The sequence below is a fragment of the Neopsephotus bourkii genome, unplaced genomic scaffold (assembly GCF_033783945.1).
Source record: "Neopsephotus bourkii isolate Nb327-2 ecotype Australia unplaced genomic scaffold, CSIRO-AGI_Nbou_v1 NB_1768, whole genome shotgun sequence".
Lineage (NCBI taxonomy): Eukaryota > Metazoa > Chordata > Aves > Psittaciformes > Psittacidae > Neopsephotus > Neopsephotus bourkii.
This window is the reverse complement of record NW_026902242.1, coordinates 8,448,076-8,475,275: the sequence shown is the minus strand read 5'-3', so window position 1 is coordinate 8,475,275 and position 27,200 is coordinate 8,448,076. Positions and strand designations below refer to the sequence as shown.

The 27,200-nt window shown below is 42.4% G+C and overlaps 1 protein-coding gene across 3 annotated transcripts in view; it reads left to right on the top strand.

Moving 5' to 3' along the window:
* The first annotated feature begins 612 nt into the window (after positions 1–612).
* LOC133225946 (glypican-5-like) overlaps positions 613–27,200 on the top strand; it is a 379,953-nt gene continuing 353,365 nt past the window's right edge. Inside the window, exons 1-2 of one of the 3 annotated variants that reach the window (XM_061378925.1) lie at positions 613–713; positions 1,195–1,351. Coding sequence is in view for 1 of the 3 variants with exons in the window: in XM_061378924.1 (XP_061234908.1) it covers positions 2,641–2,716 (76 nt within the window). In the remaining 2 variants the exon portion in view is untranslated. Of the gene's footprint in view, positions 714–1,194; positions 1,352–2,599; positions 2,717–8,097; positions 8,388–27,200 lie in introns of those variants that run through there. The other 2 variants (XM_061378924.1, XM_061378926.1) reach the window with 2 other exon arrangements.

Genomic DNA, 27,200 nt, shown 5'->3' with positions numbered 1-27,200 from the left:
CCTCCTGTGCCACCTACTTGCGTTCCAGCCTGGCTTGATTTCCAGGGTGTGAGAGGGCTCCTTTAGATGTTGAGGGACTTAAGTATCCAGGCAGAAATACTTTTGGTGGAGACTAATGGGGTGTCTTTTCTTGCAGAAGCCTGCAGTAAAAACGTGGGAGGTCTGCCATTTTGTGTTACTAGATCTTGGCAGTAACACTCATTCTGATATTTTAACCCTTTACCAAGCCGCAGCCTCCTGTGACTTCCCCATATTTATTAAATATCCTCCAAGTCTGTCTTATAAAAGCAATTCCTCCTTGAGGAGAGGCTCTGCTGGCTGCCCTGGGCCTGCAGGTGTGTTGGGCTGCCATGTTCCTGTCAGCAGGGAAGGCCCTCTCAAATTCTTCAGGCCCAGGGCCTGAAGAGAGCTTCCCAGGCTGAACTGTGTCTGAATGCACAGAGGCTTTCTCCTTTTTTTTTGGTGGTATTGCATGTATTTTCACGTGGAGGAGCAGGACTTAGGAGATGCTTCCTTAAAGCTTTTACTTCAACTTTATGCTTGGGGATCTGCAGGCCCAGGGATGGGGCCTCTCCTCCCCTGCATCCAGGCGGCCCAGCAGTGTGAAATGAGGAGCCCAGTCTTGTTTTGTAGACTCCTGTATCTTCAAACTGGCGTTTCTTTCAGAGAAGCTGTGGGGTATGATGAAAGCTGCTGTTCTGGCTGAAGGGAAGGTGTAGGGGTGGCATGTGTGACTGGGCAAGCAAGGGCCAGAGCTGGCTCTAACCACCATTTTGTTTAGCACCTGTTCAGCTGGAGAACTGGTAAGGTGCATTGGTCTCGGGAAGTAAAAAAGGGCTCAAAAGGCCCTAGTTAATGCAAAGATCACCTAGGGCAATGGCATGGCACGTGGATTATGGCAAATGAGTTAGAAATGGAGAGCCAACCCCCAGCTTGTCCTGTGTACAGTTCCCCACTGCATTAGTCCTTGTCCCTGGTGCAGGCTCTTTGGGAGCAGTGGCTGTTTCCCCTGAAGCATATTGGCAGGGTAAGATAGTCTTTTGGGTGGCTAAAGTTGTAATGGCTGGGCATGAGAAGGTGGGTTTTGGAAAAAGATGCTGCTGAAGCAATACAGTGAGGACTGGATGAGGTGCTCAGGCTGTAATGTGCTTGAAAGCTCTTCCTTTCACAGTTTGTCGTCTTCTGTTTGTACAGCACTTGCCCAGAGGGATCCCAGGCTAAGCTTCTGGAGATGACAGTGAGGTGTGGAGTGGCAGTTAAACGTCAGGAACCACAAGCAGAGGCTCTGGACTAAGCTGTGGACAGTCTGTGTCTGTGTCCTGTGTGCTCAGACAGTGATTTGAAGGAAGAGGTACAGATAAATACTGAGCAGAAAGCATGCATAAGAGTGTGCTTCTTTTGTAATGTCTGGAAGCTGGTTTAGGTGTGGAACAAAAATGTATCTTTCAAAACTCGCTTTGTAACTTTCAAATAGATCTGTATAACCTAAACCTGCAGTGGCTGAAGTGGCTGTTAATTGTACCAGTGCTTCAACTCAGTGAAGCTTTTAACTGTGGTAGCAAGCTGGGTCAGCTAACTGTGGCTTCCCTGAAATACAGTTGTGCTAGTTCTGCATTTGGTTTGTTTCACCTCATAACTTGTTTGTTCATGAACACATTTGGAGAAAGTTTTGTGCCAGCGGTACAGATTAATAGTCCTTTATTCAGCAGTTATGCAAGAGAACTCTTCAGTTTGTGACTTAATGAAGGCTTGCATCCAATTTCTTGTGTTAGCTGTGGGTACAAGAGAATATTCAATTGGGGAAATTATGTCTAATGCCCGTATAATTCATACTGAAGGGACTAATAAGGAGGCCAGTTATAAAAGTGCTAGTTTAAAATAAAGAACTGATGATACATATACCTGTTTTTAATTGCCATTGCTCTACAGATGGGAGTCAATACACTTTGGTGTAAGCATGTATTATGGTGTATTTGTGAGCAAATTGTGTCTTTCAGACAAGGAATTTGCCAGTATTGATCAGCTGGTCATGCATGAATATACAGTGGAACTGGAAGGCTCCAGATAATAATCTGTACAGGCTTTTAACTGCAGAATGGGTCTGTGTGGGATAACATGTACATTTTCTATGTTTTGAAAGCTTATTCCTTGCAGCTAACTGTCCTAATAATATTTAGCTGGTTCAGGTGTTTAAATCCCACTTCTGAGTTCTGGGAGTCTGCTGAAACTTCTCTCCTTAAGGTAGGTTCAAGGAAATTTCTCTGACTGTTGGGGACTTTATTCATATGACCTCTTTTGTAGAGAAGTTCTAAAGTAATTGAAAGGTTTGTTTCTAATCAGAGCTGTTTCACAAAAATATTCATTTCCTTTCTGAGGCTAAAATGTCTGTAATAAACTGTCTGTTCTTCTGGGAAACATGGAGCTTTTGTTTTGGCCAAAATGCTAATTTAAGCAAATTTGCACCAGATCTTCTATTGTTACCTTGTATCATCTGATGTGAAAGTAAATTTTCTAGTGTTTATGGTTTCCAGTATGGTAAGCATTTTTCATCTAACCCTGAAGATACTCCCCCTGGAGCGTGTCTTGATTGTCGGTACCCGGACAGGATTTATAGGGTCGTGTCACTCCTCGTGCCAGCAGATGGCACCAAACAACAGTGAGCAATGTTACCCTCTGTCACTGCAGAGGCAGCAACCCCTCTTAGGTACCTCTGCAGGTAAAGAATAACTTTTCCTATTACAGCAGGCTTTGGTGCAGAGTGACTCTACATGTAACGAAAAAGTGTTTGTGGTTATGCGTTGTGCTAAAGTTACAGTCCCTAGAGGCTGGGTAATCTGTCCTATGTAGATTTTTGGGAATCAGTGTTAGTGAACGAAGGGATCATACAAGCGCTGGAGAACTTAAGTCTGAGACTTTTAAAGCAGTGTAAAAAATTGAGCCCTGAGAAGAGCTGTGTTCCCTAAGCCCTTGTGGAAATGCCAGGCTGAGACAGTCTTTTGTCAGTGTGGTGGTGCTTGAGTGCAACCTCACCCATGTGTAGCGGGGTAAATCCCCGGAGGACAGATGAAAGGTGACCCAAGATGCATCGCTGCAGAGCCTGGAGAGCTGTCCTGCCAGGAGCAGGGTGTGCAGTGTCCTCCTGCCCACCCATCCTGAGGCTGCCCTTCATGTCTCTTGCTTTGCCTCATTAAGGTGTATGGGAGTTCGGTGGACTTTGTGTGTAATGTCAATGACTTTTTGAACAGAGTATCTCTTTAGAACTCCATGAATAATTAAACTATAATTCTGATCCTCTATTAATACATAAGAAAATAGGTAATGGAAAATGTCTGCAGAGACATGTCATAAAGAAGGCTTAAGTATTCTATCTTAAAACTGTCTTTTTGCCCACCCATTTAGAAACGCATTAACAGTATTTATGCTGAAATACAGAATTTGACTGCATCTAGTTCCCTCTCATTGTTTGGAATGAACTATTAGCTTGTATTATTGGCTACCCTTCTACTCCCAGAAGCATTAACTATCTCAATGTGTCAGAATTACATACCATGGTAATTGTCCATTTTGTAATATACTCTCATCCTGTGCTTTTATGGATGCTTTGACTCTCCTTGACTTCGCTGGCAATTGAGGATAGCCAGCACTTCAAAGAGTTGGCCTCACAGTTAATTTGCATTCTGGAATTGGCATTTATACTAAATTATGAAAAAGCAGTCTTGGTGAAACCTGTCAAAGTTTCTGGACCATGAGAAGAGCTCTGAATCACCTGTAGGACTGAGATCTGACTATAAAAGCTGATGTAAGAAATGTAGAATTGCATTTATGTAAAATCTTTTATTCAGAGATGTCAGACTCTAAACCTGATTGCCAGCTGCCAAACTGTCTGCCTGGACAAGTGTCTGTATTTATGAATATTTTGTTTGAATTTCTATTTTAACTAATTTATTGCCTTTTTTTAACTTTTGGGGCAAACTTATAGCTGATTGTTTTGTGTCCTGGATAACAGTCTCCAGCCAGGTGTCTTAAAGTGGTCTGAGTATTTAAACTTCCATGAAGTGGTTAGTCATCCTTTCAGGGATGGGAAAAATCATCAGCTCCCTGACCAAAGCATCCATGGTATTAAACTAAGTCTAGGAAGCAGCCCCCAAGCATAGGCTGAAAGGTGGCTTGGAAAACATAATTTTACTCTTTCTGTTCCTGAGCAGGTGTGCAAATGTGAGGATAAGTCCTTGGAGAAACTCCAAGCACTCGAAAAGACACACTGGCCAGGCAGCAGCTTTCTGTGGCTGCAGAGATCTTCTCTCCTGCCCTCAAAGTAAGAATCTCCTGTGAGAGCTTTGTTTTCAGTGGGTGGCACAGCTTCTACTAATGTGTTTCTCTAACAATTTTTGTACCAGCAGGATTAATCTGATGGTCTTTGCTTTCCTTTCTTCCAAATCAGGTTTAGGAGTTTCAGGCTGATGGATAATTATGCCCAAAACCAGGAGTAAATATCAGGCTTAACTTAATATTGAATGCACTGAGGCAACTGGAAGGAAATTCCATCCCACAAACCCTGTTTTTCTTAGAAGTCAAAAGCAATACCACAGTGTCTCCAACCATTGCTGTGAGCATCCCTCTGTGTAAAGTACTGTACAGTTGCCATTGTCCTGATATATCAGAGCTGTTTCTGCTTTCTGTCCTCAAACTGGAAGGAGAAGCCTCCCAGCTTCCCTCTGTTGTCCTGTCCCCTCCTCAGCCTTTTCTGTGAACTGGAACTTGTGTAACAGCATCAGCTAACCAAGACTGAGCAACAGCATTTGCCATGACTCCCTTTTCATGGAGCTAATAAAATATTCCTGGCCACAAGTTGCATGAAATACTGCAGAGCAGCTACAGAAGGGAATTAAGTTAACCCCTCCTGAATAGTGGTTCTTCAATTAATCTTTACACTGGGCACATACATCAATAGCACTTAGTTCATACAGGGTGACAAATGCTGAGAAATTTAGGACTGGAGAAAATTAGGACTGGAGCTAGACTGAATTTTGATAAAGAGGAGTAAAGCTAGGCATGAATATTTACTTGTGTCATGCCTGACCTTGATGGATGCAATTGGGAGAATGCATACTGTCTGTGTTGAGCAAAGGCTTTGCACACTGTCTTGGAACTGGGAATCATTCACCTGCCTGTTTTCCTTAGCGGCAGGCAAGATCCCTGTCTGTCCACTAAGGGTAAGTATGACAACTGGTTATCCTACTGGAAAGGAGACAGGCATCCCTGGGTGACACACTGAGACAGATGCACTGAATCAAGCAGCTCACTCAGAAGTGTAAGGTCTCTGGGTTGATTTTCTTGCCCAGCCTATGTGCTACACAAGGACTGATGCACGGCTTTAGCTGGAACTGTTGCATAGAATAAGTTTTGTCTTGAATTTTGGGCAGGTCTTAACATGAAATATTTGAAGTGCCTTATAGAACTTGCTACTTCAGGGTGGTAACAGTGTTATGCTGAGCAGCAGGGAGGAAGGAAATCTGTGGGATTACCAGGCCTCCCTCTGGAGAGAGGGAGTGCCTCTCTTGCTTGTGTTTCCAGATTGTCTGTGCCCACCCCACACACTTGGCTCTATTGCTGTTTTAGAGGTTATAGGGTCAGGACAAGTTCATTATCCTGCTCATTAACTCCACATTCTGCTGGTGCAAGGAGGTCATCAGTAAAAAGCATGGCAGGTTAACACACTGAGCACCTGGGGCAAATGCAGTACTTGTGCTGGCTAACCCCAAATCAAAATAAATACAGCCTGAACTGTGAAGGCTAACTGACTAGTCCCAGTGCAGCTGATGGCAGCCTTAGCATGAAATGCCTTCTGTGTGATAGCTCCTGAAGAATACACATAGCTCATTGGGGTTTGTCTATCCCTTTAAAACTTTCTGTGCTTTCAGGATTTGTGGCAGAATTCATTCTTCATTGAACTCATTAAAGCTTCTTTCTCAAGCTGGACATATGTTGTCTGGTTATCCAGACTATACCTGTAACTCCCTTATGCTTTTACCCAGCCTGGTCTATTACTGTTTACTAGGCTAATGATGCCGCCTTAATGCCCCTGTTTATCTTTTTTCTTCCACAAGTGTCACTGTTCCTATTCTCACACTTTTTTCCCCATGAGAATCCCCATTAAGTCATTCCCTCACCATCAAAATCCCTTCTCAAACACTTATGTTTTACCAGTAATGCTAAATCCCTCTTCCGCATGCATGCACATGTGCAGGTGGGATGGCACATGTGTCATTTCGAAGCGTAAGAACTGACTTTCCTGCTTGTGGCTGTTTCCAGCAGGGCTGCTGCTAGTGCTACATTTTTACTATGAGCTTTGTCCTGCAGCTCCTCTCTGGTTCCCTGGTTTACATACAGTAAGAACTGTATTTCTATGTGTGTGTATATGCATATAAATTCCCTGATGTGAGGCTTGTGGCATTCCTGTGCATGCCAGAACAGCAACAATCCTAGGAAGTAATAGGGTCACCAATTTCAGTGGGTTGTGACACCAGAATGCAAGTGGTGTAAAGTAACCACAGAGCAAGAATGTTTCTATTGCACAGTTTGGTGCATGGTTTGACACAAGCAGTTTGAAACTGGAGCTTTTGATTAAAGCAAAGGGAATGCGGGGAATGGCTGGTAAAAAGAGAAACTTGCAAAGCTGATGGTGGATATCTATCTCATGATGCTTCACAGATACTTGAGAATTTTGTCTTCTCTGCTTCAGAAAGATCTAGAGACCTTGCATCATAGAATCACAGAGTGGTTTGGGTTGGAAGAGACCTTAAAGCTCATCCAGTTCCAATCCCCTGCCATGGGCAGGGACACCTTCCACTAGACCAGGTTTCTGGGGATGGAGTGTCCCCCATGACAGACCACAGACTCCACAGGGGCATCTGTTACTAAGAGTTAACAGCCCCCAAGCACTGGTCTGGTTAACCGGGGTGTCTCCTGCTTTGTCTTCACGTGATTGCCACTGGCCCAACTTTGTTGTTGCCAGGAGGGACTATGATCCTCTCTTCTAGTGCATGCTGCATTATGGGGCAGCAGCAAATCGGGCATAGCTGTCTGAAGGCAGGGTCATGGTGAGGAGGGACTGGGGCTGTTTTCAGATAAATACTGTTTTGCAACATCACTTTTGCCCTTGAGAGCCTGACTGGGATGCCAGCGTTTTCCACAGCTGATTTAAAATCATGTTGCATCAAACAGATAAATATTCAGACTGTGCTTAGAGCTGTCCTGGAGGGAGGGATGTCAATTAGGCAGCAATAAGATAAATGTGGAATACTTTGACAAATCTGGCATGAAACAAGAGCTGCCAAAGGTATGTGTGTGTCTTGCTAGTGATGTTGTAACAATGTGTAGAACTGGAGGCATGGGCATTTGAGGTGGGGAAGGACAGGCTAATGCTGGTGTCTGTGCTCATCCACAGAGAAGGCAGCTTTGCAAGTGCTGTTCAGACAGCAGTGCTGCAGCGTGCATGCTGGCTGTGTCTGCAGGCTTCCTGTAAGAATATTTTAAGTATATTGCCCTTGGTTTTAGTTTCATGGATAATTATAGAAAGCATATGTCAGGGGCTCTAATTTCCAGATTACTGCTGCTGTTCCATGTGTCAGATGGTATCTATTCTTTCTTGACAAAACTTTCTCATCATCAGCATTGACACTCAATACTTGTGCTCCGATGTTGCCACTTTTAGTTCATGGGAAAGTTGCAGAGCTGATTTTGATGTGCACGTAGGAACAGGCATATCCATACTTCAACACAGGATGCTAAAGAGGTGTTGGAAACATCAAAAGCATTGAATTCAAACTTAGCAAAGTTTGCAAGTGTGGTTTTTTTTGTGGGTTTTTGGTTTTTTTTTTTTTTATTTTATTTTTAGATGTACAGTAGACAAATGCAACCTGTGAGAGATCAGTGCTCTTGTCTTCAGTTGCTCAGAATCCATGTTAAATTGAGCTCACTGGTCTCCCTTCCAGCCCCTCTTGCATCATAATGCTGACATCACCCATGTTTCCATGGCAGCCAGGACTGGTCTCTATGTGCAGGCAGCCTGCACCCAGCCAGTAGCTGAGAGGAGCCCTTTGTTGTGCAGGACCCTGGGGTGGCTCCTCAGCCAGCAGCAGGCCTGCTTGGGCAGCACTGCTTGCTCTTGGTCATACCACAGTGGTTTATAGAAGCTGCTTAAAACCCACCACCTGCACAGTTAGAGGTGGAGTTGGAGCAATGGGCAAAGTAGTCTGTTGCTCCTGTCTTCCAAGCTTCATTGGAAGTCAAGTACCATGGACTAAAACCCTCCAGTTGTTGCAAACCTGTATCAAGCTGGATGTTTTGAGGAAGCTTCAGCAAGAATGGCACATGCATTTATACAGGTATGCTGTTTTTACAAACTTGTTTTTGTAAAGCTCTAAGACTACTGGGCTGTGGACTATACTTTCTATAACTTTTCTATACAGAATGGTTAGGTTGAATGGGATAGCCTCTGCTCCTGTGGGGAAGAGCTATCCACATGTGACCAAAAGAGAGTTCTTTACATGCTCCCCAGTCTTGCAGACTCTCAAATGATTTGGTTTGGTAGTTGCTTCCTAATTCATCCTGGGTATGTCTGAGCTTACCTCCTGGGTTACATCAGCATTGCCCCAGAAATCTGCTAGAAAAGTAGATACATAGTGGGAGCAGAGACTCCAGTGTTCTTTCTGCACCCTTTTCTCATCATCCATAGAATGGGGCCATCTAGCACTCAGAAGCTGGGGGATGCTTGTGCCTGGCTGGCCTGCAGAAGGGTTAAAAACCAAATGGGGAGATGGGAAAAGAAAAGAGTGAAGAGTCTGAAGACTTGGATATGAAAGAGTAATTTTAGGGAACAGGGAAGCCTAGGAAACTGCACACAGGTAGAATGGTGAGGTCTGAGGAGAGAAAGCAGTGCATGACATGGAGTTAGAAGGAAGAGGTAGCCTGAGTTCTTGAGGGAGGAGCTAGGGCTCCACAGTGAGGGTTCCACTTTCATGTGTCAGTGCAGGAGCAGGTCCAGAGAAGGGCAATGGAGCTGGTGCAGGGCCTGGAGCACAAGTGTGATGGGGAATGGCTGAGGAATCTGGGGGAGTTTTGTCTGGAGAAGAGGAGGCTCAGGGTGGACCTTATCTCTCTCTACAACTGCCTGACAGGAGGATGGAGCCAGGAGGGGGCTGGGCTCTGCTCCCAAGGAACAGGACAAGTGGAAACAGCATCAAGATGTGCTGGGGAGGTTTAAACTGGATAGTAGGAACAGTCGCTTCCCCAGAAGGATAGTCAGGATGGGAACAGGCTGCCCAGTGATGTAGTGGAATCGCCATCTTTGAGGTTATTTAAAAGACATGTAGATGTGCTTTGAGAATTGATTTAGTGGTGGTCGTGGCAGTGCTGGGTTAAAAGTTAGACTTAATGGTCTTTTCCAACCTCAGCAATGCTATGAGTCTACCTGAGTGAGGACAGGGCTCAACTATTGAACTTTTCTGTTGCTGTGCAATAACAGATTTGTGATAATGGTTTCACTATGCAAAGAAGTGGATTTTCTTGCTATTCCTCCTTAACCTGCATTTACTAAGGCAGTCTTACATAAGTGCATTCTGTTTTTATGAGGCTATAAATAGTGCTTGGCATTGTAGCTGGCATAGGATGGGCATCACAGCAGAGAAGATGTAACATGTTTTTCTGCCAATAAAGGATTTTTAGGAGAAATGGCAAGAGCAAAACATTCAGCAGACTTTAGTTGTGACTTCAGAATTGCAGATTTTGGGAAGAGCTTTTGGAGTAATGTTTTTGTAATGGGTCTGCACAGTGTTCTGAAGATGAGCTGAGTCCGAGCTACTATGAACTTAATAAGCCTGTTTTTTAATCCAGACTCTGTTCTGCCTCTGTTACTGCCACCAACTGCTTTTGATGTCAGCTTGTCATACTGGGCACATTTTCAACTTCCATTTGCAAACCTGAGTGTGGTGTGCACCAAACACGCCCCAGAAATCTTCCAAAGCTGGGTTTTTGTCTTCTGTCAATGAACTGCAGAACCTGGGGGGAATGATAGAAGAATTGGGGAGCCCTGAACTCAGTGGTTCCTTTTTCCAAGGTGAAAAGGGCTTTCTAGAGCCATGTGGTTTGTTCAAAGGTTTCTTCCAGCTGAGGCTCTGTGTAGGTATCTGTAGCCTGAGGTTGAAATCCTGGTGTTTCAGAGCAAGCACAGGTGTTCTTACCTGCTGATCATATCTTCATATGATCATATCTTCATGAAGTGGGTAAGTGAGGCTGCTGTGGCCATCAGGGTTACCTTGGCCACACATGATTTTTTGTGGCAGGTAGAGCATGGAAGGGTGCAGAAGTGACAAACTAGCACAAGTCCCCTCTTGAGGTCCAAGTGAAGCATCTTCCCAGCAAGACTGAACTGGAAGAAGGAGGGATGAAATTCTTATTTTAAAACCATAGCCAGGAATAAGTGATATATTAGACTAGAGCTGGAGCTTACAGACTTGAGCATTTACTGCCTATGAGTACTGTGGGCTGTTTGAGTGGGATTTATGAAGGCCTCTAAAAAAAACCACCAATTTTTGTGTGCTTGTTTTCCTTGCTCCTACTAATATTTAAAGTTCTGGAACTCAAAATGGAATTGTTCCTTGCTTTGGAATTGTCTGGGTGGTGCGAAGCTGACTGCCTGGAGTGCAGGAATCCCGTCCGTCAACAGCAAGAGTAGTCTCTCTTTTCTGTGTGATGATTATTTACCAGTCAGCGTGTCTGACAGCCTTTTAGAAGTAAATATCACTTGAAATTAGCTGCTGGAATCCTTGACTGTAATAAGATAGAGGAATGAATGGAAAAGGGAATTCACATTCCAAATCCTTCCAGAGTAACTTATTAAAAATAACAAAACTGGAGTAGGGGTAGGAACAGGCTTATCAGCACCTGGAGAATGATGAATTTCACGATTCCTAAAAGCTGTTTGTGCTGTTGTAATGAAGGTCAATATCTGGCACATGCTGACATTGGAAGTAGTCAGGGGTCCCAATAAATATTTATTGGAAGGAAGCTGACTCAGTTCCTTGGATGTGTAAACCTGGGAATCTTGGCTCTGAACAGTTCTGACAGTTATCTTATGCTACCTTCTCTGACTTTACTCCCCACTGTCTCATTTTAATTCCTTCTGTCAACCTCATGTGGAAATTTATGTGCAGAAATTGCAATATTTTCTACAGCTTTTCTATGGAAAAATTACAGATCCTATTGGAGAGAAGGAAGGTCTGACTGTAGGATGGGCTGGGAGGCAGGACTTGAGTTCAGCACTAGTCTCAATTAAGGGCCTTTTGAGTAGTCTAAAGTCAAACTGTTTAATCTGTCTGTTCCCCATCTATAAGGTCAGGGTAATAATGTTTCCTCTAGGTGTACAGCATCAGGCATCTGTAGGCCTTGATTTTAGCTTGGAAAACCACTATACTAACTTTTACAGGAAAAGCAGCAAGGTTAAGATCAATGGATGCAACATCTTATTTCCCAAACTGAATTTGACAGCCCATTTGGGGGACAGGGGGAATGAAGGCAAAAGCAAATACACTTATGTAATCTTGTGTTTTTTTGCTCTGCTCAGTTGTGGCATCAACTGTATCTGTTTAACCTTTGCAGCTAAGGGCTCCTGATGTTTTATCACTGAAGAGTATGCGTATCAAGGTGATTATACTGAAGTGCAGCCAGCTGAAATAGAGTCCAGGGACCAAAAAAGTGTGTGAACAACCACTTTACTGCCTGTATCTGGTCTCAACCATTATATGCTCTAATTACTGTTCAGCATTCTCTAGCTACGGCATTCCAGTAAGTTGGAGCTAACCTGGCCCGTGTCTCAAAGTCACAAGGTGTAGTTTTAAAGTATGTAATTCCAGACCCTAAAAGCTTAACTTGAGGCTGTGGCTTACTGCTCTATCTTGGTGTGCAGCAGAAAGAGGAGTCCTGCCCTAGGACTCTCGTGTGCAATACCAGATGTGCTCCCTGTAGGTTAGAGAAACGGTATATGATGATGTATTTATACTGATAGTGCTAAAGGCCCATCTGTTTAGTATTGTGCTTGGTGCTGTACAAGTGTATTGCAAGTCATGATCTCTGCCTAAAGAGCTTTTAGTCTCAAGTAATAACAAAAGAATAAACTAGGCAACAAAACAAATGAAGTGACGGGAAAAAATAAAGAATATTTAGTTAGATGAGATCAGTAACTGCAGTGTCTTTCTGGAAATGACACAGGTTTCCAACCTTGTCCTTCCCTTCTTTTAAAAACAGTTGGCAAAACAAAACCAAGTGTTAGAGCTAATCTCATGCTGTTGTGGATTAGGCATGTCTGCACTGAGAAGACTAAACAATTTATACTTATCCAAGCAAGCTCTGAATGAGCTTCTTCAGAGGCTGTTAGCAATCAGGTGAGGACACACTGCAGACTGCAGGTGGTTCTCAGCAGCTGGGGAGATGTGTGGGGTTTCTGCCCATCCTGAGCCTTGTGCTCCTGTGTGACATGCAGCTGGACAAAACAAGCACTGTTCTTTGATACTCTTGTAGCACTGTGAGCAGAACCTAGCCCAAAGGAGGGAAGCTGTTTACAGCAGTGATAAAGCATCACAGGTGGGTTATTGCTGCAGCAGCTTCGGGGTCATGGGAGTTTGGAGGGACTACAGAGGTACTTTTGAGATAGTCAAGGGGGTTTTTCATATGCAAAGACAGAGACCAAATTTAAGGCCTGCAAGGAAGTTGAGGGGGGACAAATTCAGGAAGAGTGATGAGATTAATTGAGGATAGAGACTGGTGAGCTGTGGAAGCTGTGACTCGAGCTCTCCTTGATGCTATATGTGAGGGGTCTTCCTAACGCTTCCTTGCACTGGAAAGCACATCAGAGGTGAGCTACTAACTGAGATTTTCAGAGTTGTGCTTGTGGAATTTAATAGCAAGACTCCTCCTAGTTAAGATAAAAGTGGGTGTTTGAGAGAACCACTTAAATCCTCATATCCCTTAGTTCTCAGCTTGCCTGTGCTTCCTTTGTGGCAATTGACACTCATTATGTCACAAGTGCAAATTGCCACAATGTGTTTTCTTAAGTTTGATGTAATGAGGAAAGAATTCACATAGCATCAATACCTCATCCTTTTGCACTGACTGCTAGTGGGAACCAATAAAATCAGACACAGCCTTTCTGTATTAAGTGTACAAACAACCCAAGAGATCTTCAGTCACGTCAGATTTTCATGATTAAGTCCATGTTTCTAGCACAAAAGGCAAACGCAGTTGAGCTTCTTGGAGCGCCCTCAGTTCTAAAGGGGCATTGCCATGGTGTGAGGTGTCTGACTGGCCCTTCACAGTGGGGCATACTGGTTTGGAAAGGGTTGTGATGTGGTGGGTACTCCCTTGGTGTGGCCCTTAGGTTAAGCCACTGTTTCTCAGCATTCCAACTGTTTCCCCACACTGTTTTGTAGGGAGCTGTGTGTTAGCAATTTATTGAGACCTGATCTTGTCTGCAGGGTGCCAGCACTTTTGCTGGAAGACATTTACTAGCAATGGCTGGGGAGCACATTCTCTTAACAGAGATAGGGAATGGCATGTGGAGGGCAGCCTGCTCTGCAGGCAGCTTTGTGGGAATCACGTCTGCAGTTGTCTGCTCTTTTTAATGGGCTAGTTGGATGCTAAAAACGTATTTGTAAGGGAAACCTCTTAGTCTTACAAACCTCTTTAGAAGACCTAATATAGAGACAAAGGGCTTATTTGAATGATAGTCCGGTGTAATACTAGCAGGAGTCAGGAGATGGGGCTATTTTAGCTGAATCCTCTTGATTCCGTGTCGCTGGCTGTAGGGACAGACGGGAAAGCCCTTGCGTGAAAAGATGCGCTTCGCTCGCCGGTGAGCCCAGCTCCAGTGTGCCAAGAATCCTTTGTGCAGACACAGCTGAGATCCAAGCTTCCACCACGTAAAAGCCCACAGCAGCGTGTGTAAGCTCTAGATAAGGGTTTTTCTCCTCTTGCAGGTATGCCTTAGGACACAGATTCCATCCCTAGTCCTGTGTGCAGGGCAGGTGATACAGGAAGTCTTCTGGCTTGGTTGTCAGGGATTATTCTCCACACTGCCAGGAACAGGGTTAAAATCCCACTCAGTTTGGTGCTCAACATCTTTAAACAGTCAGCTCTTTAAAGTGTATAAAATGTAGCTTGAAATAAATCCTCATTCTTCTGCACTGCATGTTGCTAGATGCAAACAAGCAGAACTTTCTCCCCAGCTATTGTATTCCTCTTAAAAAAAAAAAAGGCTGAAATAAGAGATTTCTGTGACCTGAAACACCTAATTCAGGCTCCATGGGACTCTGAGATCCAATAAGCTTTTTGCTCCAGAGCTCAGAAATATTTTCTTTTAAATTGCATTAAAATAGCAGATGTTAAAAATATGCAGCTTGGGAGAGAGAAACCTGCTTTCCCATTCTCCCTTCCCAAAGGTCCAGAATAATAGATAACGTTAATATGACATCGGAGTCTGTGCCTTCGCGCAATTGAACGTTTCATGCTATCTGGACTAAGTGATGATAAAGAAACCAAATTGAATGTGGCTTGGAAGATTTTGTGTGCATCTGTAATCATCTCCAGCTTTCTTTTTCACTCTGAGGGAAGAGGAGCAGGGAGTGCTGTAACAATAGCACCAGGCACTACAGGTTGGATTTAGTGCTAGTGAAAGCTAGCATGGATCCTCTGAGGCCAGAAGAGTTGCATGCCTGCTGAGAAACTCCCAGGTTCCTGTTATGTGTAGATTAACAGCCAATTACACTAATTGAATTCCCAGCTAAAGCAGAGAATCATCCAATGTTGTTTGCAACTGAATATCAGCTTATTGGAACAAATGTGTGGTATCTGTGAGCCATGTGCAGAGACCTTTAGAGGATGCTAATTGCTAATACTCGAAGCATCATGTTCTTTGCCTTATAAAATTCCTTGTTCAGGGAGTGAGCTAACACAGAGCTTACTTCAGGCTTGATGGTCAGCAACAGAAAAGCTCAAGCTATTAGCAGAGGTGATGTGTGGTTTGTTTATGTGTGTATGTAAATAATTCCTCTAAACTAGGGTCCTTCCCAAACAAGTTGGGTTGACCTTTTAGCTTTGGGTTGTTTTGAAGTATGGTCATTAATCCATGAGTAGGGCAGTCACAGTTTCTCCTCTGTGTATAAAAAGCAGAAGGCAGCTATCTCTGAAACTTTTGGAATGTAAAATGCTATACAGAAGGGAGGTTTGGGTGAGAGGAAATGTTGGATTGAAAACAGGAGGAGACTGGAAACTGGATAACTTGCTGTCTTGGCTTGTAGCTTGGGACATGGGAATTCCAAGCTCCTGTCATGGGAATGAGTCATTCTTAAGTATGTGTGGTTACAGCAGAAAAAAGATGCAGACGGCTGCAGAAAAATGATGTTTTTACAGCGTCCACTTAAAAATGCTTTCCTTCCAAGTGTTAAATTGCTTGAAGCATGTAGGGCTGAGAAACCTGAACATTCTTCAGGGTTTCTCCACAAATATGTGTTGATGTCTCCAGATAAACCCAAGGTCTGTGGGTTTTTGCAGTTGGCTACACTGACAGAAAATTTAATTGTTATGTTCCTGCGGAAAAGACTGCAGGGAAGAACAGTTTTCTTCTGCCGTGCCAGTCCAGTCCCACTGAATCCAGTGCAGTAATGCCAGTGTACACGAAGGAAGAATCCAACCTGTGGTTCTTTGTAGTGCGTCTCAGGACACACTTTGTGGCAAAATACAGATGTGTTGTATGGATGTATCTATGCCAGCTGTACACCAGTATCTGATGTACTTCTCTGGTTTTCTGTTGTAGCACCTAGTAACTTCTTGAAATACATTATTAGCACATTTGGAATAGCAGTTTGGGTTACTCTGGTGACTCACAAGTACAATATTTTCATTGTACTAATCTAATTTTCCTCTTAATATATTAATAAATGGAATGTTTTGCTTGTATAACATTGAAGCACTAGATGTTTTCTGAAGTCTCCCTCTGGCTCCAATTGCACGGTCCGGTGTAAAATGGCTGTCATTAACTTCTGGAATGATTTTATTTAGTCTTCACCAAGTACAGGCACATTTATCTACAACTTCTGTGGTAACTTCTAAGTGAAAGGAAAACTGACACGTTGGAGCTGGAAATTTGAGCTGTTCTTGTTGGGTGCATACTAAGGATCAGGTGTGCAACATCTGGGGTTTTTTTTAAAAGGTGGCTTCACAGTGGAGTAGTGCATAGCTCATGCTTTAGTGTCAAGTTTGTAATGACACGATTAATGTCCTGCTTTGCAAGGAGAAGTGTCACCTCTGAGCTGAGGTAGGCAAGGTAGGAATAAATAGGTATTGGTGACTCTAAGGAGAGCTCACTGTCTGCACATGCCAAGTAGCTGCCTGCTGTGGCTCACAGGATGTAGGTACTATCATCTAAATGTAGGTTTTGTAGCCATAAAACTACAGTGTCTTACATAGCTTAGTTAAAGAGATGAAATTTTATAAGTTATAGCATAAGACCAAATGCCCTTAAGGTCCTTTCCAACCCTAACTATTCCATGATTCTATGAAACACTTTAAGTTTTGTGTGCGAGGAGCCAATGCTTCCAGGTGCAGCTACAACCCACTTTAGGGTGCATTTCACACTGAACAAAGGCCCAGCCCATGCAGGGAGGGCGAGAGCCTTGGAATGGAAATGCTGTTGCAGTGTGGTAATGTGCAATATGGAAATCAATGGAGTATGGATTATTGCTAAAAGCTACATTCAGGTTGAGCTAGTGATTTTTACTCTCTATAAATACTGTAGCATTGTGGTTTTGGCTGCAATCACTGAAGTGTCGGCTCCTGAATGGTCAGATCCTGAGCAGTACAGACTTCATGTTGCCCACAGATGCCTGTCCCTTGGAAACCGCTTGTGTAGATGTTTTGGTATAATGCATGTGAAAAGGTGCTTTATGGATTGCCCCTCTGCAGTACTAGGGTACAGTTGTGATGGGCTGGAATTGGTAAAATCAGAGGACAACTAATCGTGCAGCTTAAAATAGCCTGTCTTTTAGTATGCAGTGAAGAGCAGTGGAGGCCTCAAATTGACTTTCTGGGATACTAAAATACCTAGATCTGCCCTGATCTCTGAATCATATCAGTCTGAGAAAGCTAAATACTGTGTTGTCTTATCCTTTAAAATGAAGGTGAAAACAGTTGCTGTTTATAACGCTCAAAAATGGTTGTCAAATTCTGTTCACTAAAACATGAGCTATCTTACCAGTTGATGCCTTTTAATATAGTAACCCTGGGAATAATTCATGAGCACCTAGCTTAACCTGGCACAAAACACTGCATCTCATCATGGAGAAAACTTCTGCTACTTATGTACAGTAGTGAAGATTTTAAATCACATTAGTTTTAGTGTTATATATAGACTGTAGGGTGAGAAGTTATCTCAGTCCTTTAGGATTACAGTTGTACAGAAAGCTATAGTTATGCAGTGAATTAAAGGCACAAAAGATCTTGCAAATGTGACAGTAAAATGACAGTTCTTGAGCACTTGGGTCAAGAAACAAAAATACTCAGGTTTTCATAGTGGCAGTTCTCTGCAGGGTAGACTCTGTATCAAGGCTGCCACTGAGACAGGTCAGCTGTGCTGTAATTAGGACTGCAACAGAACGTCTGCTCAATAAAGAGCATAATTTCAGTAGCTCATACAAAAGGTGAGAGGAAGGAAGCAAAATAACGTTGTTTTGAAAATAAGCTCTCTGAAATAAAGCAAGGACATCAAAGCATTGTAACAAAGGTCTGAGTTGTTAGATGTTCCTTTCCTATTGAGATAGCAATATTGGAGCCAGAATTCAAGTGCTCATCTCCTAGGTGCACTGTAAGAAGAACCTCTTGAGGGATTTTCTTGATAGGGCTTTAGCTAGAAATACGTTCAGTGAATATGAGATGAGTTTTTTAACTTCAGTATCAGCTTGGCTTCTGCTCCTGTGAGCTCTTCCCTGAATCACTGCAAGGAGTGATTCAGATGCTAGACCACCATTTCTCTACCAACTGCAATAAATTTCATCTATAATTTCTAAAATATAGCTTTAAGGACAGTAAAACAATCCTGAAGAAGCCGCATTACCCCATTGTGACCAGGACAGGTTTCAGGCAAGGAATTATTTCAAAATCACTGCCAGTTTCTCCAGTTCACAGTGACAGAGGCTGAAGTCCTTTTATGAAGCTTCCTGTTGACCATGGGGTTGTTTTTTTTAGGGGGGAAGAAATGTATTACATGTTCCTCCACCTTTTTAGGAGACTTTGGAATAAGTGAAGGAGGTTTGAACATCTATGTTGGTATCTCTGAACGTTTGAAAGTTTCACCTCTTTCTAATATCTCTTTCTTAATGATGATCAGGGAGATTAAGTGTCTGGATCTTTATCGCTTTGACTGTCTTAGCCTCCATGTGTGTATAATGCAGTCTAGCACTAGGTGATCACTGAGGAAGCTCCCAATTCCTGTTTGTAAAGCCACATGTAAAGAATTAGTAACAAGAGTTAATTATGGAAAACTGATCTAAAAAAGTAAGCAAGTTCCAGTCTGGTGTCTCATACCTGTGTTTCATCCTTGTTTTATTGTAATGTTTTATGATATACTCGCAATCAGCTAATGGAATGAGAAGGGGCAAATACCGGGCATTAACTACACAAAATCATCCAATACCTAAAGAGGGCCTATGAGAAAAGGGTATGTAGGGATACAGCAAGGGGGAATAGCTTGAAACTGTCAGAGGTGAGATGTAGATTAGACATTAGGAGGAAGTTCTTCCCCGTGAGAGTGTTGAGGTGCTGGCACAGGTTGCCCAGAGAAGCTGTGGCTGCCCCATCCCTGGCAGTGTTCAAGGCCAGATTGAAGGGGGCTTGGAGCAACCTGCTCTAGTGGAAGGTGTCCCTGCCTGTGGCAGGGGGCTGGAACTGAATGAGCTTTAAGGTGTCTTCCAATCCAAACTGTTCTGTGATTCTAAGGGCTAAAGTAAATATTTTTGCACCTAAGTCTTATTGAAGCATTTCCTACCTAGTACTGTGTGTGGTCTAAGTTTTCTGAAGTTTTTATTGCTAATTATTTATGCAGTACGTAGGTCAAAGTGGTCCTAAACTACCACCTTCTCTGCCCTCTGTGTAGGCTTGCACTTTTGCCTCTTTGCTTTTGTATTTTTCTTCTTACTCTTAGAAAATGGAGGCATTTTCCGAGGTATCCAGCACAGAATTTACCAAGTGAAGCCAGACTCCCCTAAGGAAAAATCCCACCCAGAGTTGGTGCAGCTGCCCTTGCTTTAGATGCCTGTCAGGTCACTATTTTTCTTAAGAAGCTAGGACAACATTGCCAAGGATATTCTCAATCCTTAAAGATTTACTGTGGCTCCAGTATGCAAACACATGGTTATAGCATGGTTACATCTGCCTTAAGGCAAATTGAAGTAGAAGGGACTCTGCAAGCATAAAACCAAGAAATATAAAACGTTCCTAAAACGTTCCTAAAAATGAGTGGTAAAGTGAGGGGGTGTAACTTAAGAATTACTGGACAGGGAACAGCTTATGTATTCCAGAGGATCTGGAATGAAGTAAAAGCTAAATGCATATAAATGCAGAAACTGTTTTGTTTCACACCAGGTGAGGAATTTGTCTTTATACAAAATAGTTGTTCACTGCATATGTCAGCAACCAAATGGCATTAACCTTCAGGATGTTAATTGCTTCCTTTGATCTGTGGGAGTTTAAAACCATGGCAAATGTGTTCCATAATCTTTTGCAATTAAATACATTGATATCCGCACGGGAACAACAAAATAGTGCTCTAGAAACTCTTCAATTTTTGTTGCATTATCAGTGTTGTCAAGGGACCAAAAGGACTTGCAGCACAGCCAACCTTCAAAATGGTCATTACTGTATTACAGTTTGGAAAAACCTACTTACCTCCCTCCCAAGTTCCCCGCCTGCATTCAGGTATCTGTTCTGCTCCAGCGCCTCTACTGTGGGCACCTGAGGGTCTGCTGCTTCTAGGTGGCTAATAAATGCACTTGCCTAAATAGTACAGGCAATGAAAGAGACTTCTGGTTTTGTGTGTCCACTCAGCTTCACTCTTCAAATGTTTGACATAGAAGTTTACATGGCGCCTACAGCAGCCTGAGCCTCAGTCATGACTCTGGCCAAGCCCTTTGGAATGACAGGTCCTGGTGTTATTCTAGGCTTGCACAAGGCAATCCTGATGTTGAGCTTCCACACTCTTAGGAAAGCGCTTACCTGTAACTTGCTCTGGTGAAATGTTGAAGGGGAGTTGTGGCTAGAAATGTCTTCTTCTGAAGGAAATGAGGAAATTCTAATTTAAGTGAGTGATTCCTGGGCTTGAAAGCCTGGGTATAGACCTACATAGCTCTGGATTTTTCTTCAGAATTAGTTTATAAATGTTTGGAGCATGCCTTCCAAAGTAAATATCAATCTCTTTCCTTGCTGCTATTTCTGTAGAATGAATAAAGGTTATCAGTATGAGGGAAAGTCTGAGACACTATTGTGCTGCAAGCTGTGCTACTGTTTAGTGTGTATGTTCAGTTTTCAGGTTATTGCTAGGCTTTCTGTGTGCTCCCAAAAGCAACAAATTCTGCTGACAAAACACTGTTGTTACCTATATAACATCACAGGAAAGGCTGGCAAATAAACCCTGTACCAGTCCATTCAGTACAATCATTTGGGCAGCCCTGTTTATTGAGCAAAACAAGCAATATTGAGATTCCTGTAATTCCTTCTGTTTAATTTCTAAGTTTAACAAACACATTTCCTTTAAATATTAAAGTTTCCAGGTAATAAAATTCTAGTTTAACTCTGAGGAGGTTAATTTTAGTGTTTGCTTCCTCTAGATCAGTAGAATCATCAGAAATGAGAATGATGTATATCACCCTCTGATGTGTTTATCATCCTTATTCCCTCTCAATGGGAGTTGCTGCCTGCCATTTAGTTCATATAGAGTGAGATACGAGCTCCTCATGGTACTCCTTTTCAGCAAGAAGTCAAACTGTTGCAGTCACTAAGCATCTTGCAGGTTCACCCACTGTTAATCTCCTCCACTATCATTTTTGGACCTTTATTAGTTTTTCATTCATCAGCTAAATCCAAATTCTCATTGGTGGTTGAAATGGGTTTGCTTAGGTGAAACCTGTAACTTGCTTTGTAAAATCCACAGCTCCTGCTTGGGCTTTAGCTGATCCTTCCTGGGCTGGTCCAGGTTCCATGACAGTACAAAGCCTTGTACTCTGGAAGGCATTCCCAACTGTATTGTATCTGATTTCCTATGTTGTTTTGTTCCAGCTTTTCTGAATATAAATGTTTATTTAAATCTTTAAATTGGGGATTTCTTTCCAGGAACTTTATTACTAATTTACATATCTTGATGTTAGATATAAATGTCAGCTTTGGTGTCAGTTCCTAACCTGATTGAGACTGCAAATATGATGCCTGCGAGCATCAATTGTAAGGGGATTGGAGGCATAGACACCTTCTTATTGAGAGCTGAACTGAGATCACTGCCTTGTTTCCCAAAGGTGGCCAAGAAGTCATCACAAGAAAAGTTCAGCTTTCAGTTGGAAAAAGAATTAGATGTCTATTGGGTATTTTGTGACCTTTCCAGTGCTCCCAGTTAATGACTGTTAGTTACAATGAGACCTGAATCAGAGGGAATGACTGTCAGTTCCCCATTTCCCAGTCAATAGTAAGCAAATATTTATCTTTCAATTTGCTGTTGGCCATGGGCAGAAGGGTACTGCCTGAGCTTTAGTAAAGGCCTGGAGTTGAGTACCTGATTGTCCACATATATAAGTGCATATTTTGGTTCCTATTTAAGCATCTGATGAAATGCCTGTTATAAGCAGACACCTAGGTTTCTGTTGGTTTCCTGTAGTGATTTTCTGTATAGCTTTTAAGTGCTGATCCATCTACAGAGGTATTTATTTGGGGGGTTTCCCTATTTTGAAGACTTTCATTTTTTAGTAGTGAAGCATATGAGAAGTAGAGAAGCCAAAAAATAGAATACAGATGCTCATAAGCCCTAAACATGATAGTTTAGTCTTCTAGTTATCTGTAACATCTCCTTGACAGGCTCGTGTCTTATTTGGTCATAGGCACTGAGATTAGAAAATTCAGTTGTTAAGGCAGAGCTGGATTCTGATTTCTCGCCTGCTTGACTTACGATGAATCTTGATTTTTAGCAGAGGGGTGTAGATGTGTAACCCAATGTGAGATTAGAGTCAAGTCTGTCATCTGGCTGATATCTCAGCCTAAGAACTGATGATGAAAACTTGAAACTATTTCCAGAGCAGATGAGCAGCTTAGAAGCCTGAGTCATCTTCGCCATGTGGGTGTTACAGGGAAATGTTATTAAAGCAGGTTTTGAGGGAAAATTATTACTGTATCAAATGGGTGGGTACTGGTTTGCTGCAATTTGCTATCAGTTGTACAAAGACTGATCTGGCAGGATGCCTATAGGTGCTTTAGCAGTCCATAGTGTTAATGTGTGAAGAAGTCATGTTACAACTTGCCAATTTTTGTTTTATTTTCAGGGATGAAATGGTTACTTGCTCCACTGTCCTTGTGCTAAGAATATTTCTAACCAGTTCATTAAATGCTTTAGTCTGCACTAGTGGTTTGTTTTTTCTTCAAATAATCACTGTGCTTATCCATCAACAAGTTATTCTCCCTATTCATATTTTTAGTAGTGTTTTACTCTTTGCATCAATCATGAGACACTCTTTGAACAGTGAATTGCTGTTAACAAACTATGCTGCAACCCCTATCACAATGCAGCATTGCCCCGTCCAGTATCTAACCCATGTCCCGTTAGTCAGCTGCTGACTTTAAGCCAATGCATGTAATGAGAAAGATAAGGAAACAGATTCATAACACTGGAGCAACTAAATGTGGATGTATTTCTGCTAGGGATTTGCATAATTTAACAAGGGAGGTTGTATTTCAGTGAGGCAAATCTTAGCTCATTCAGGTGGGTTTTGTAAAAGCCATTCAGCGTTTACCTCTATACTCAGGTCCCTGAAATACCTTTGCAAATCCAGGCTTAATCCTTTTAGTTCCTAGAGGTATAAGTTTGACTTTCACATCAGGAGGTGCTCTGTATATGTATGTGGATTCCAGACATCAGTTACTACTCATACACAGTATCAGAAAAAAAGAGGTTTTTCTGTCTGTGGCACGTGTAACCTTAGTCTTGTCTGAGATACTAAGAAACTACCTTTTTTTTTTTCCATTTTGTGGCTTCACTGATTGCACTGGAATTTCACTCAAGATTAATGTCTAAGGTTTTGGGAGAGTTTGGTTTTCTCAAATTAGACCACTGAACTGCTGGAAAATTTAAACCACTTCCACTATGGGAGCCAGCAAAACTATTAACCCATATGGTAACATTCAGATTGAGATCACTGATGTGATCTCATCCTGCATATAACTTCTGATGTTTGCATGTCAACAAGAAAGCCAGAGAGTAGAAAAAAAATCAGCATCAGAAAAGAGTTATTTTTCAACTTGCTGAGGATTTTTGCAGTGTGAAGAACCCTTCAGCTCCTTCTTTTCCCGGTAAAACACATGTGGCACAAAAGCCAAATGTGACTAAAGAAAAGCCTGTTCAGAAGCCATCAGCTCATCATTATATCAGTTGGTACAACTTGTGCCTGATGCTCTGCCTGAGACTCATCAGCCATGATATCTAGCTCCAAGAGTGTGTTTATTCTGTCTGATCAGTTACATAAAAGAGAATTTGTGAGTACAGGACAAGGAGCGAATTGGAATGCATTGTTCTTCTGTTGATACTCAAGTTTTACAGATCTGATCAGGGCTACTTTTAAAAGACCAGTTTGAAGGCTCGGTAGTGTGTTTTGCATTCAGAGGTGAGCCTTGTCTCTTGGAATTCATAAATTAGCCAGGATTGGCAGACAAATAGGACAAAATCTTTGTTGCTAATTGGATGGCGTATTACTGCCTTGCAATCTGTTTTCTGGGGTCTGATCCTCTTCTCTCATTCTTCAGCTTGTTCTCTCAACTATTATTAGGGTCTTGGTAGTCCCAAATGTGTTTTCCCTGCTAGCCATTCTACGGATTTATGTCATGATTTGTGTATGCGGAGAGCATATGCAAATAACTCACCAGTGTCTGGTTTCTGTATGAGTTGTTCATCTGCTGCACTTGCAGTCTCAGCAGTCATCTGTGTTGCTTGTTTGCTTTTATTTCTGTTTCTTGTTTTGTGAACCTAAGCAATATGATGATTAAAAGGTATTTGTATCTGACTCTCCAGACTGACCTGTTACAGAGAGGCACAGGATGCTTTCCTGTAGGCTTTTCTTGTCAATGATAAAGCTAGCACTTGGGGCTGTGTATGTATCACAGAACTGTATGATCTCCAGGTGTTAAGAGCCTCTTTAGTGTCCTTAAGGCACTCTGTCTTCTCATTCTTTCTGAGAATCAGAACAATCAGCTGTGGAAGGGATGGAATGAGATGCCCTGACCTCAAAAGTGATATTGCCAGAGCTGTGCTGATTTTCAGTTGGGTCATGTCCATGCTGTTGGGAGGACTGGTGCGCTTGGAGAACTTTAACTGCTCAGTCTGAGGAGCTAACCCTTGGATTTACCATCTGTTGAACTGCCCAAGTGTAGCTGGGAGCTGTTACAGATGAATCCCTCTCACTTTTTTCCTTGCTAGTTAAATTTTACTTATATTAGTCCTACAAGAACAGCGATGAAACTGAGGTCACGGCATACCAGCATCTGTTACCTTTGTATCTCGTCCACTAAAGATCAGAATCATTTGTTATCTCCCTGTCTCTCCCAGATTGTACAATTTAAAGTTGGTTTGTGCTGTCAGCAGCTAATTATTTGTATCTTCCACTGAGACTAGCAGCAACCCATCTGGGTTGCAGGCCATGTAACTCTGTAGCTAAACTATTGGGAAACATTAGAGATAGCTAGAAAACAGCTTTGTAAAGCTATGTGGTAACGAAATGAATAATGTTAGGGCTGCCAGAAAGAGGTTCCAGTTCAATGCATTCAAACTTCAACAGGTAACAAAAGTGTTGTCAATGACCTATAACAGCCCTTGTCCACTCATATGGTTAGATGCGGTACTTGGGGTGGGCGAAATTTTGTAGATCAGTCCAGCTGCTTCCATTAGAGGGTGTTTTGCTGCAGGTTAGTGAGCAGCTTTTGAAGTTCAAGCTCTTGACACCAAGCTCCTGGAGTCAGCACAGAAGTGGCTCTGAGTCTGTATTTCACCCTGGCATGCTTGCATAAATCAGGAGTCTGAAATTCATTCCATGCCCTCGCTGCTGCTTGAGATGCAAAGTCCTCAGTGTCACTGAGTACAACCCTTCTGCTGTTTGTGGCTATTCCATGAGTATGTGCTCTCAAACTAAGTTGTAAGGGCAGCTTGTTCAGATCAGCTGTGATGCTGAGAGCTCAGAGGAGGCTGATGGTGCCGACTTTTACCAGATTACTGGGTGAACTGCACCAAAGTGTTGGGCCAAGCACTTCTGCTGTATTTCTGTTGCCAACCACACCCAGTCTGGTCAAACTACACAGAGCTCAACCTGCCTTTTGTAGCTTTGAGCTCTTGCTCAGCAGCAGGCACAAGCGACATAGACACTAAATCCTAGAGCCATCCTATTTCCCTGTGTTCTCAGTGGTGGGCTATAACCATGTGATTCCTTATACATGCATCAGACTCATAACAGTCAGAGGTTCTCAGAATACCCTGAGTGTAGCAGTGTCACAATATGCACTGATAGCTCAATGACCTGGATTTTTCATGCCTGTAGCTAATATATATGATAATATAATAAAAAAACTCTTCAAAGAATGGGAATTACACAACTTTAGTTACTAGAAGCAGAATAACACAGATGCTTTATTTGTTAGTCACATTAAAGGTAACTTTGTTTCTACTTCAGTTGCATGCCTGAGGACAAGATTTGTTGAGGTTAGGAGTCAAGGTAGGTCATCTGCATTTGGGGTTCTGAAGTAGAAGGGAACCTGGCATATAATATTCAAAATGACTTGAAGAACCTTCACTCACAGCAATTTTAGATGTTGAGAGCTCAGCTTCTGTGTTTCTATTAGAGTTTATTGCCCATGAAATGAAATTTCTTCTGGGGCCAATAGGTCTTGCAACACAGCTTGTACTTGGACTCAACAGCATATTAGGCAGTTCTGTGGTCACCTTTGCTGGTTCTCCACAATCATCTCCAGTTAAGTGAAAGTCAGAATTCCTTTAGCTCACCCCCTGCTGAACTTGCAGGTTAATGGACCAGGTATTAGGGAGATATTACTCTTGGACACAAGTTGCCAGTCAAGAACCTGAACTTCAAAAAACGGACAAACCTCAAAATCTTACATCATTTCAGATATTAAAATATTCTGTTATCTACTAATTCTGCACTCTTATGTGAAAGGCTGTACAAGGTGTGATCTGGAACTGCTTTGGGGAGATGAAGCAAACCTAAGTTTCAGGGCAGGGAGAATGTTCAGCCCATTTAAACAATCCTGTCACCTTTGGATCTAAACCTAAGATAATTTCATTACAAGTATAGGCTTGGGCTGGTGTAAAAACCAAGTTGACTGGTGTCTGTCTCTGATCTGGGCCTTAAATATTTCCCCTTCTTAGGTTATTTCCACGTTACTAGTTCAGCAGACTTTTAACCTAAAGCATTTTTTTGTACAGCTACAGACCTTTCAGATGCTTCTTGTGTGGGGTATGTTATGTTGCTTGTCCTGTGGATGTTACTGACAGTCTCAGATGACTTTAGAGCCCATTAGTGTTCGGCATTGTACACCTAGGGCTAGCAATAGAGTTTGTGCTGCAAAGCCTAGTGAGGAAAGAGCATAGTGATAAAACTGTTATCTGCCAATCCCATTCCACAAACAGGCAAGAAGTCCCAAAAGACTGGAGGTACTGATGACTTGTGATGACACAAGCAGAGTAGAGCTGAGGGTTTTTCTTTATTACAACTAAAATTCCCATTAAGATCTTTTGGATTTGATTAAAAAGAATAAAACTTTAGATTTATAGATACATCATAGCTGAAGATACATTTCTCCACTTATCTATTCCTTTATTGTCTGTGAAATAGGCCCACAAGTTT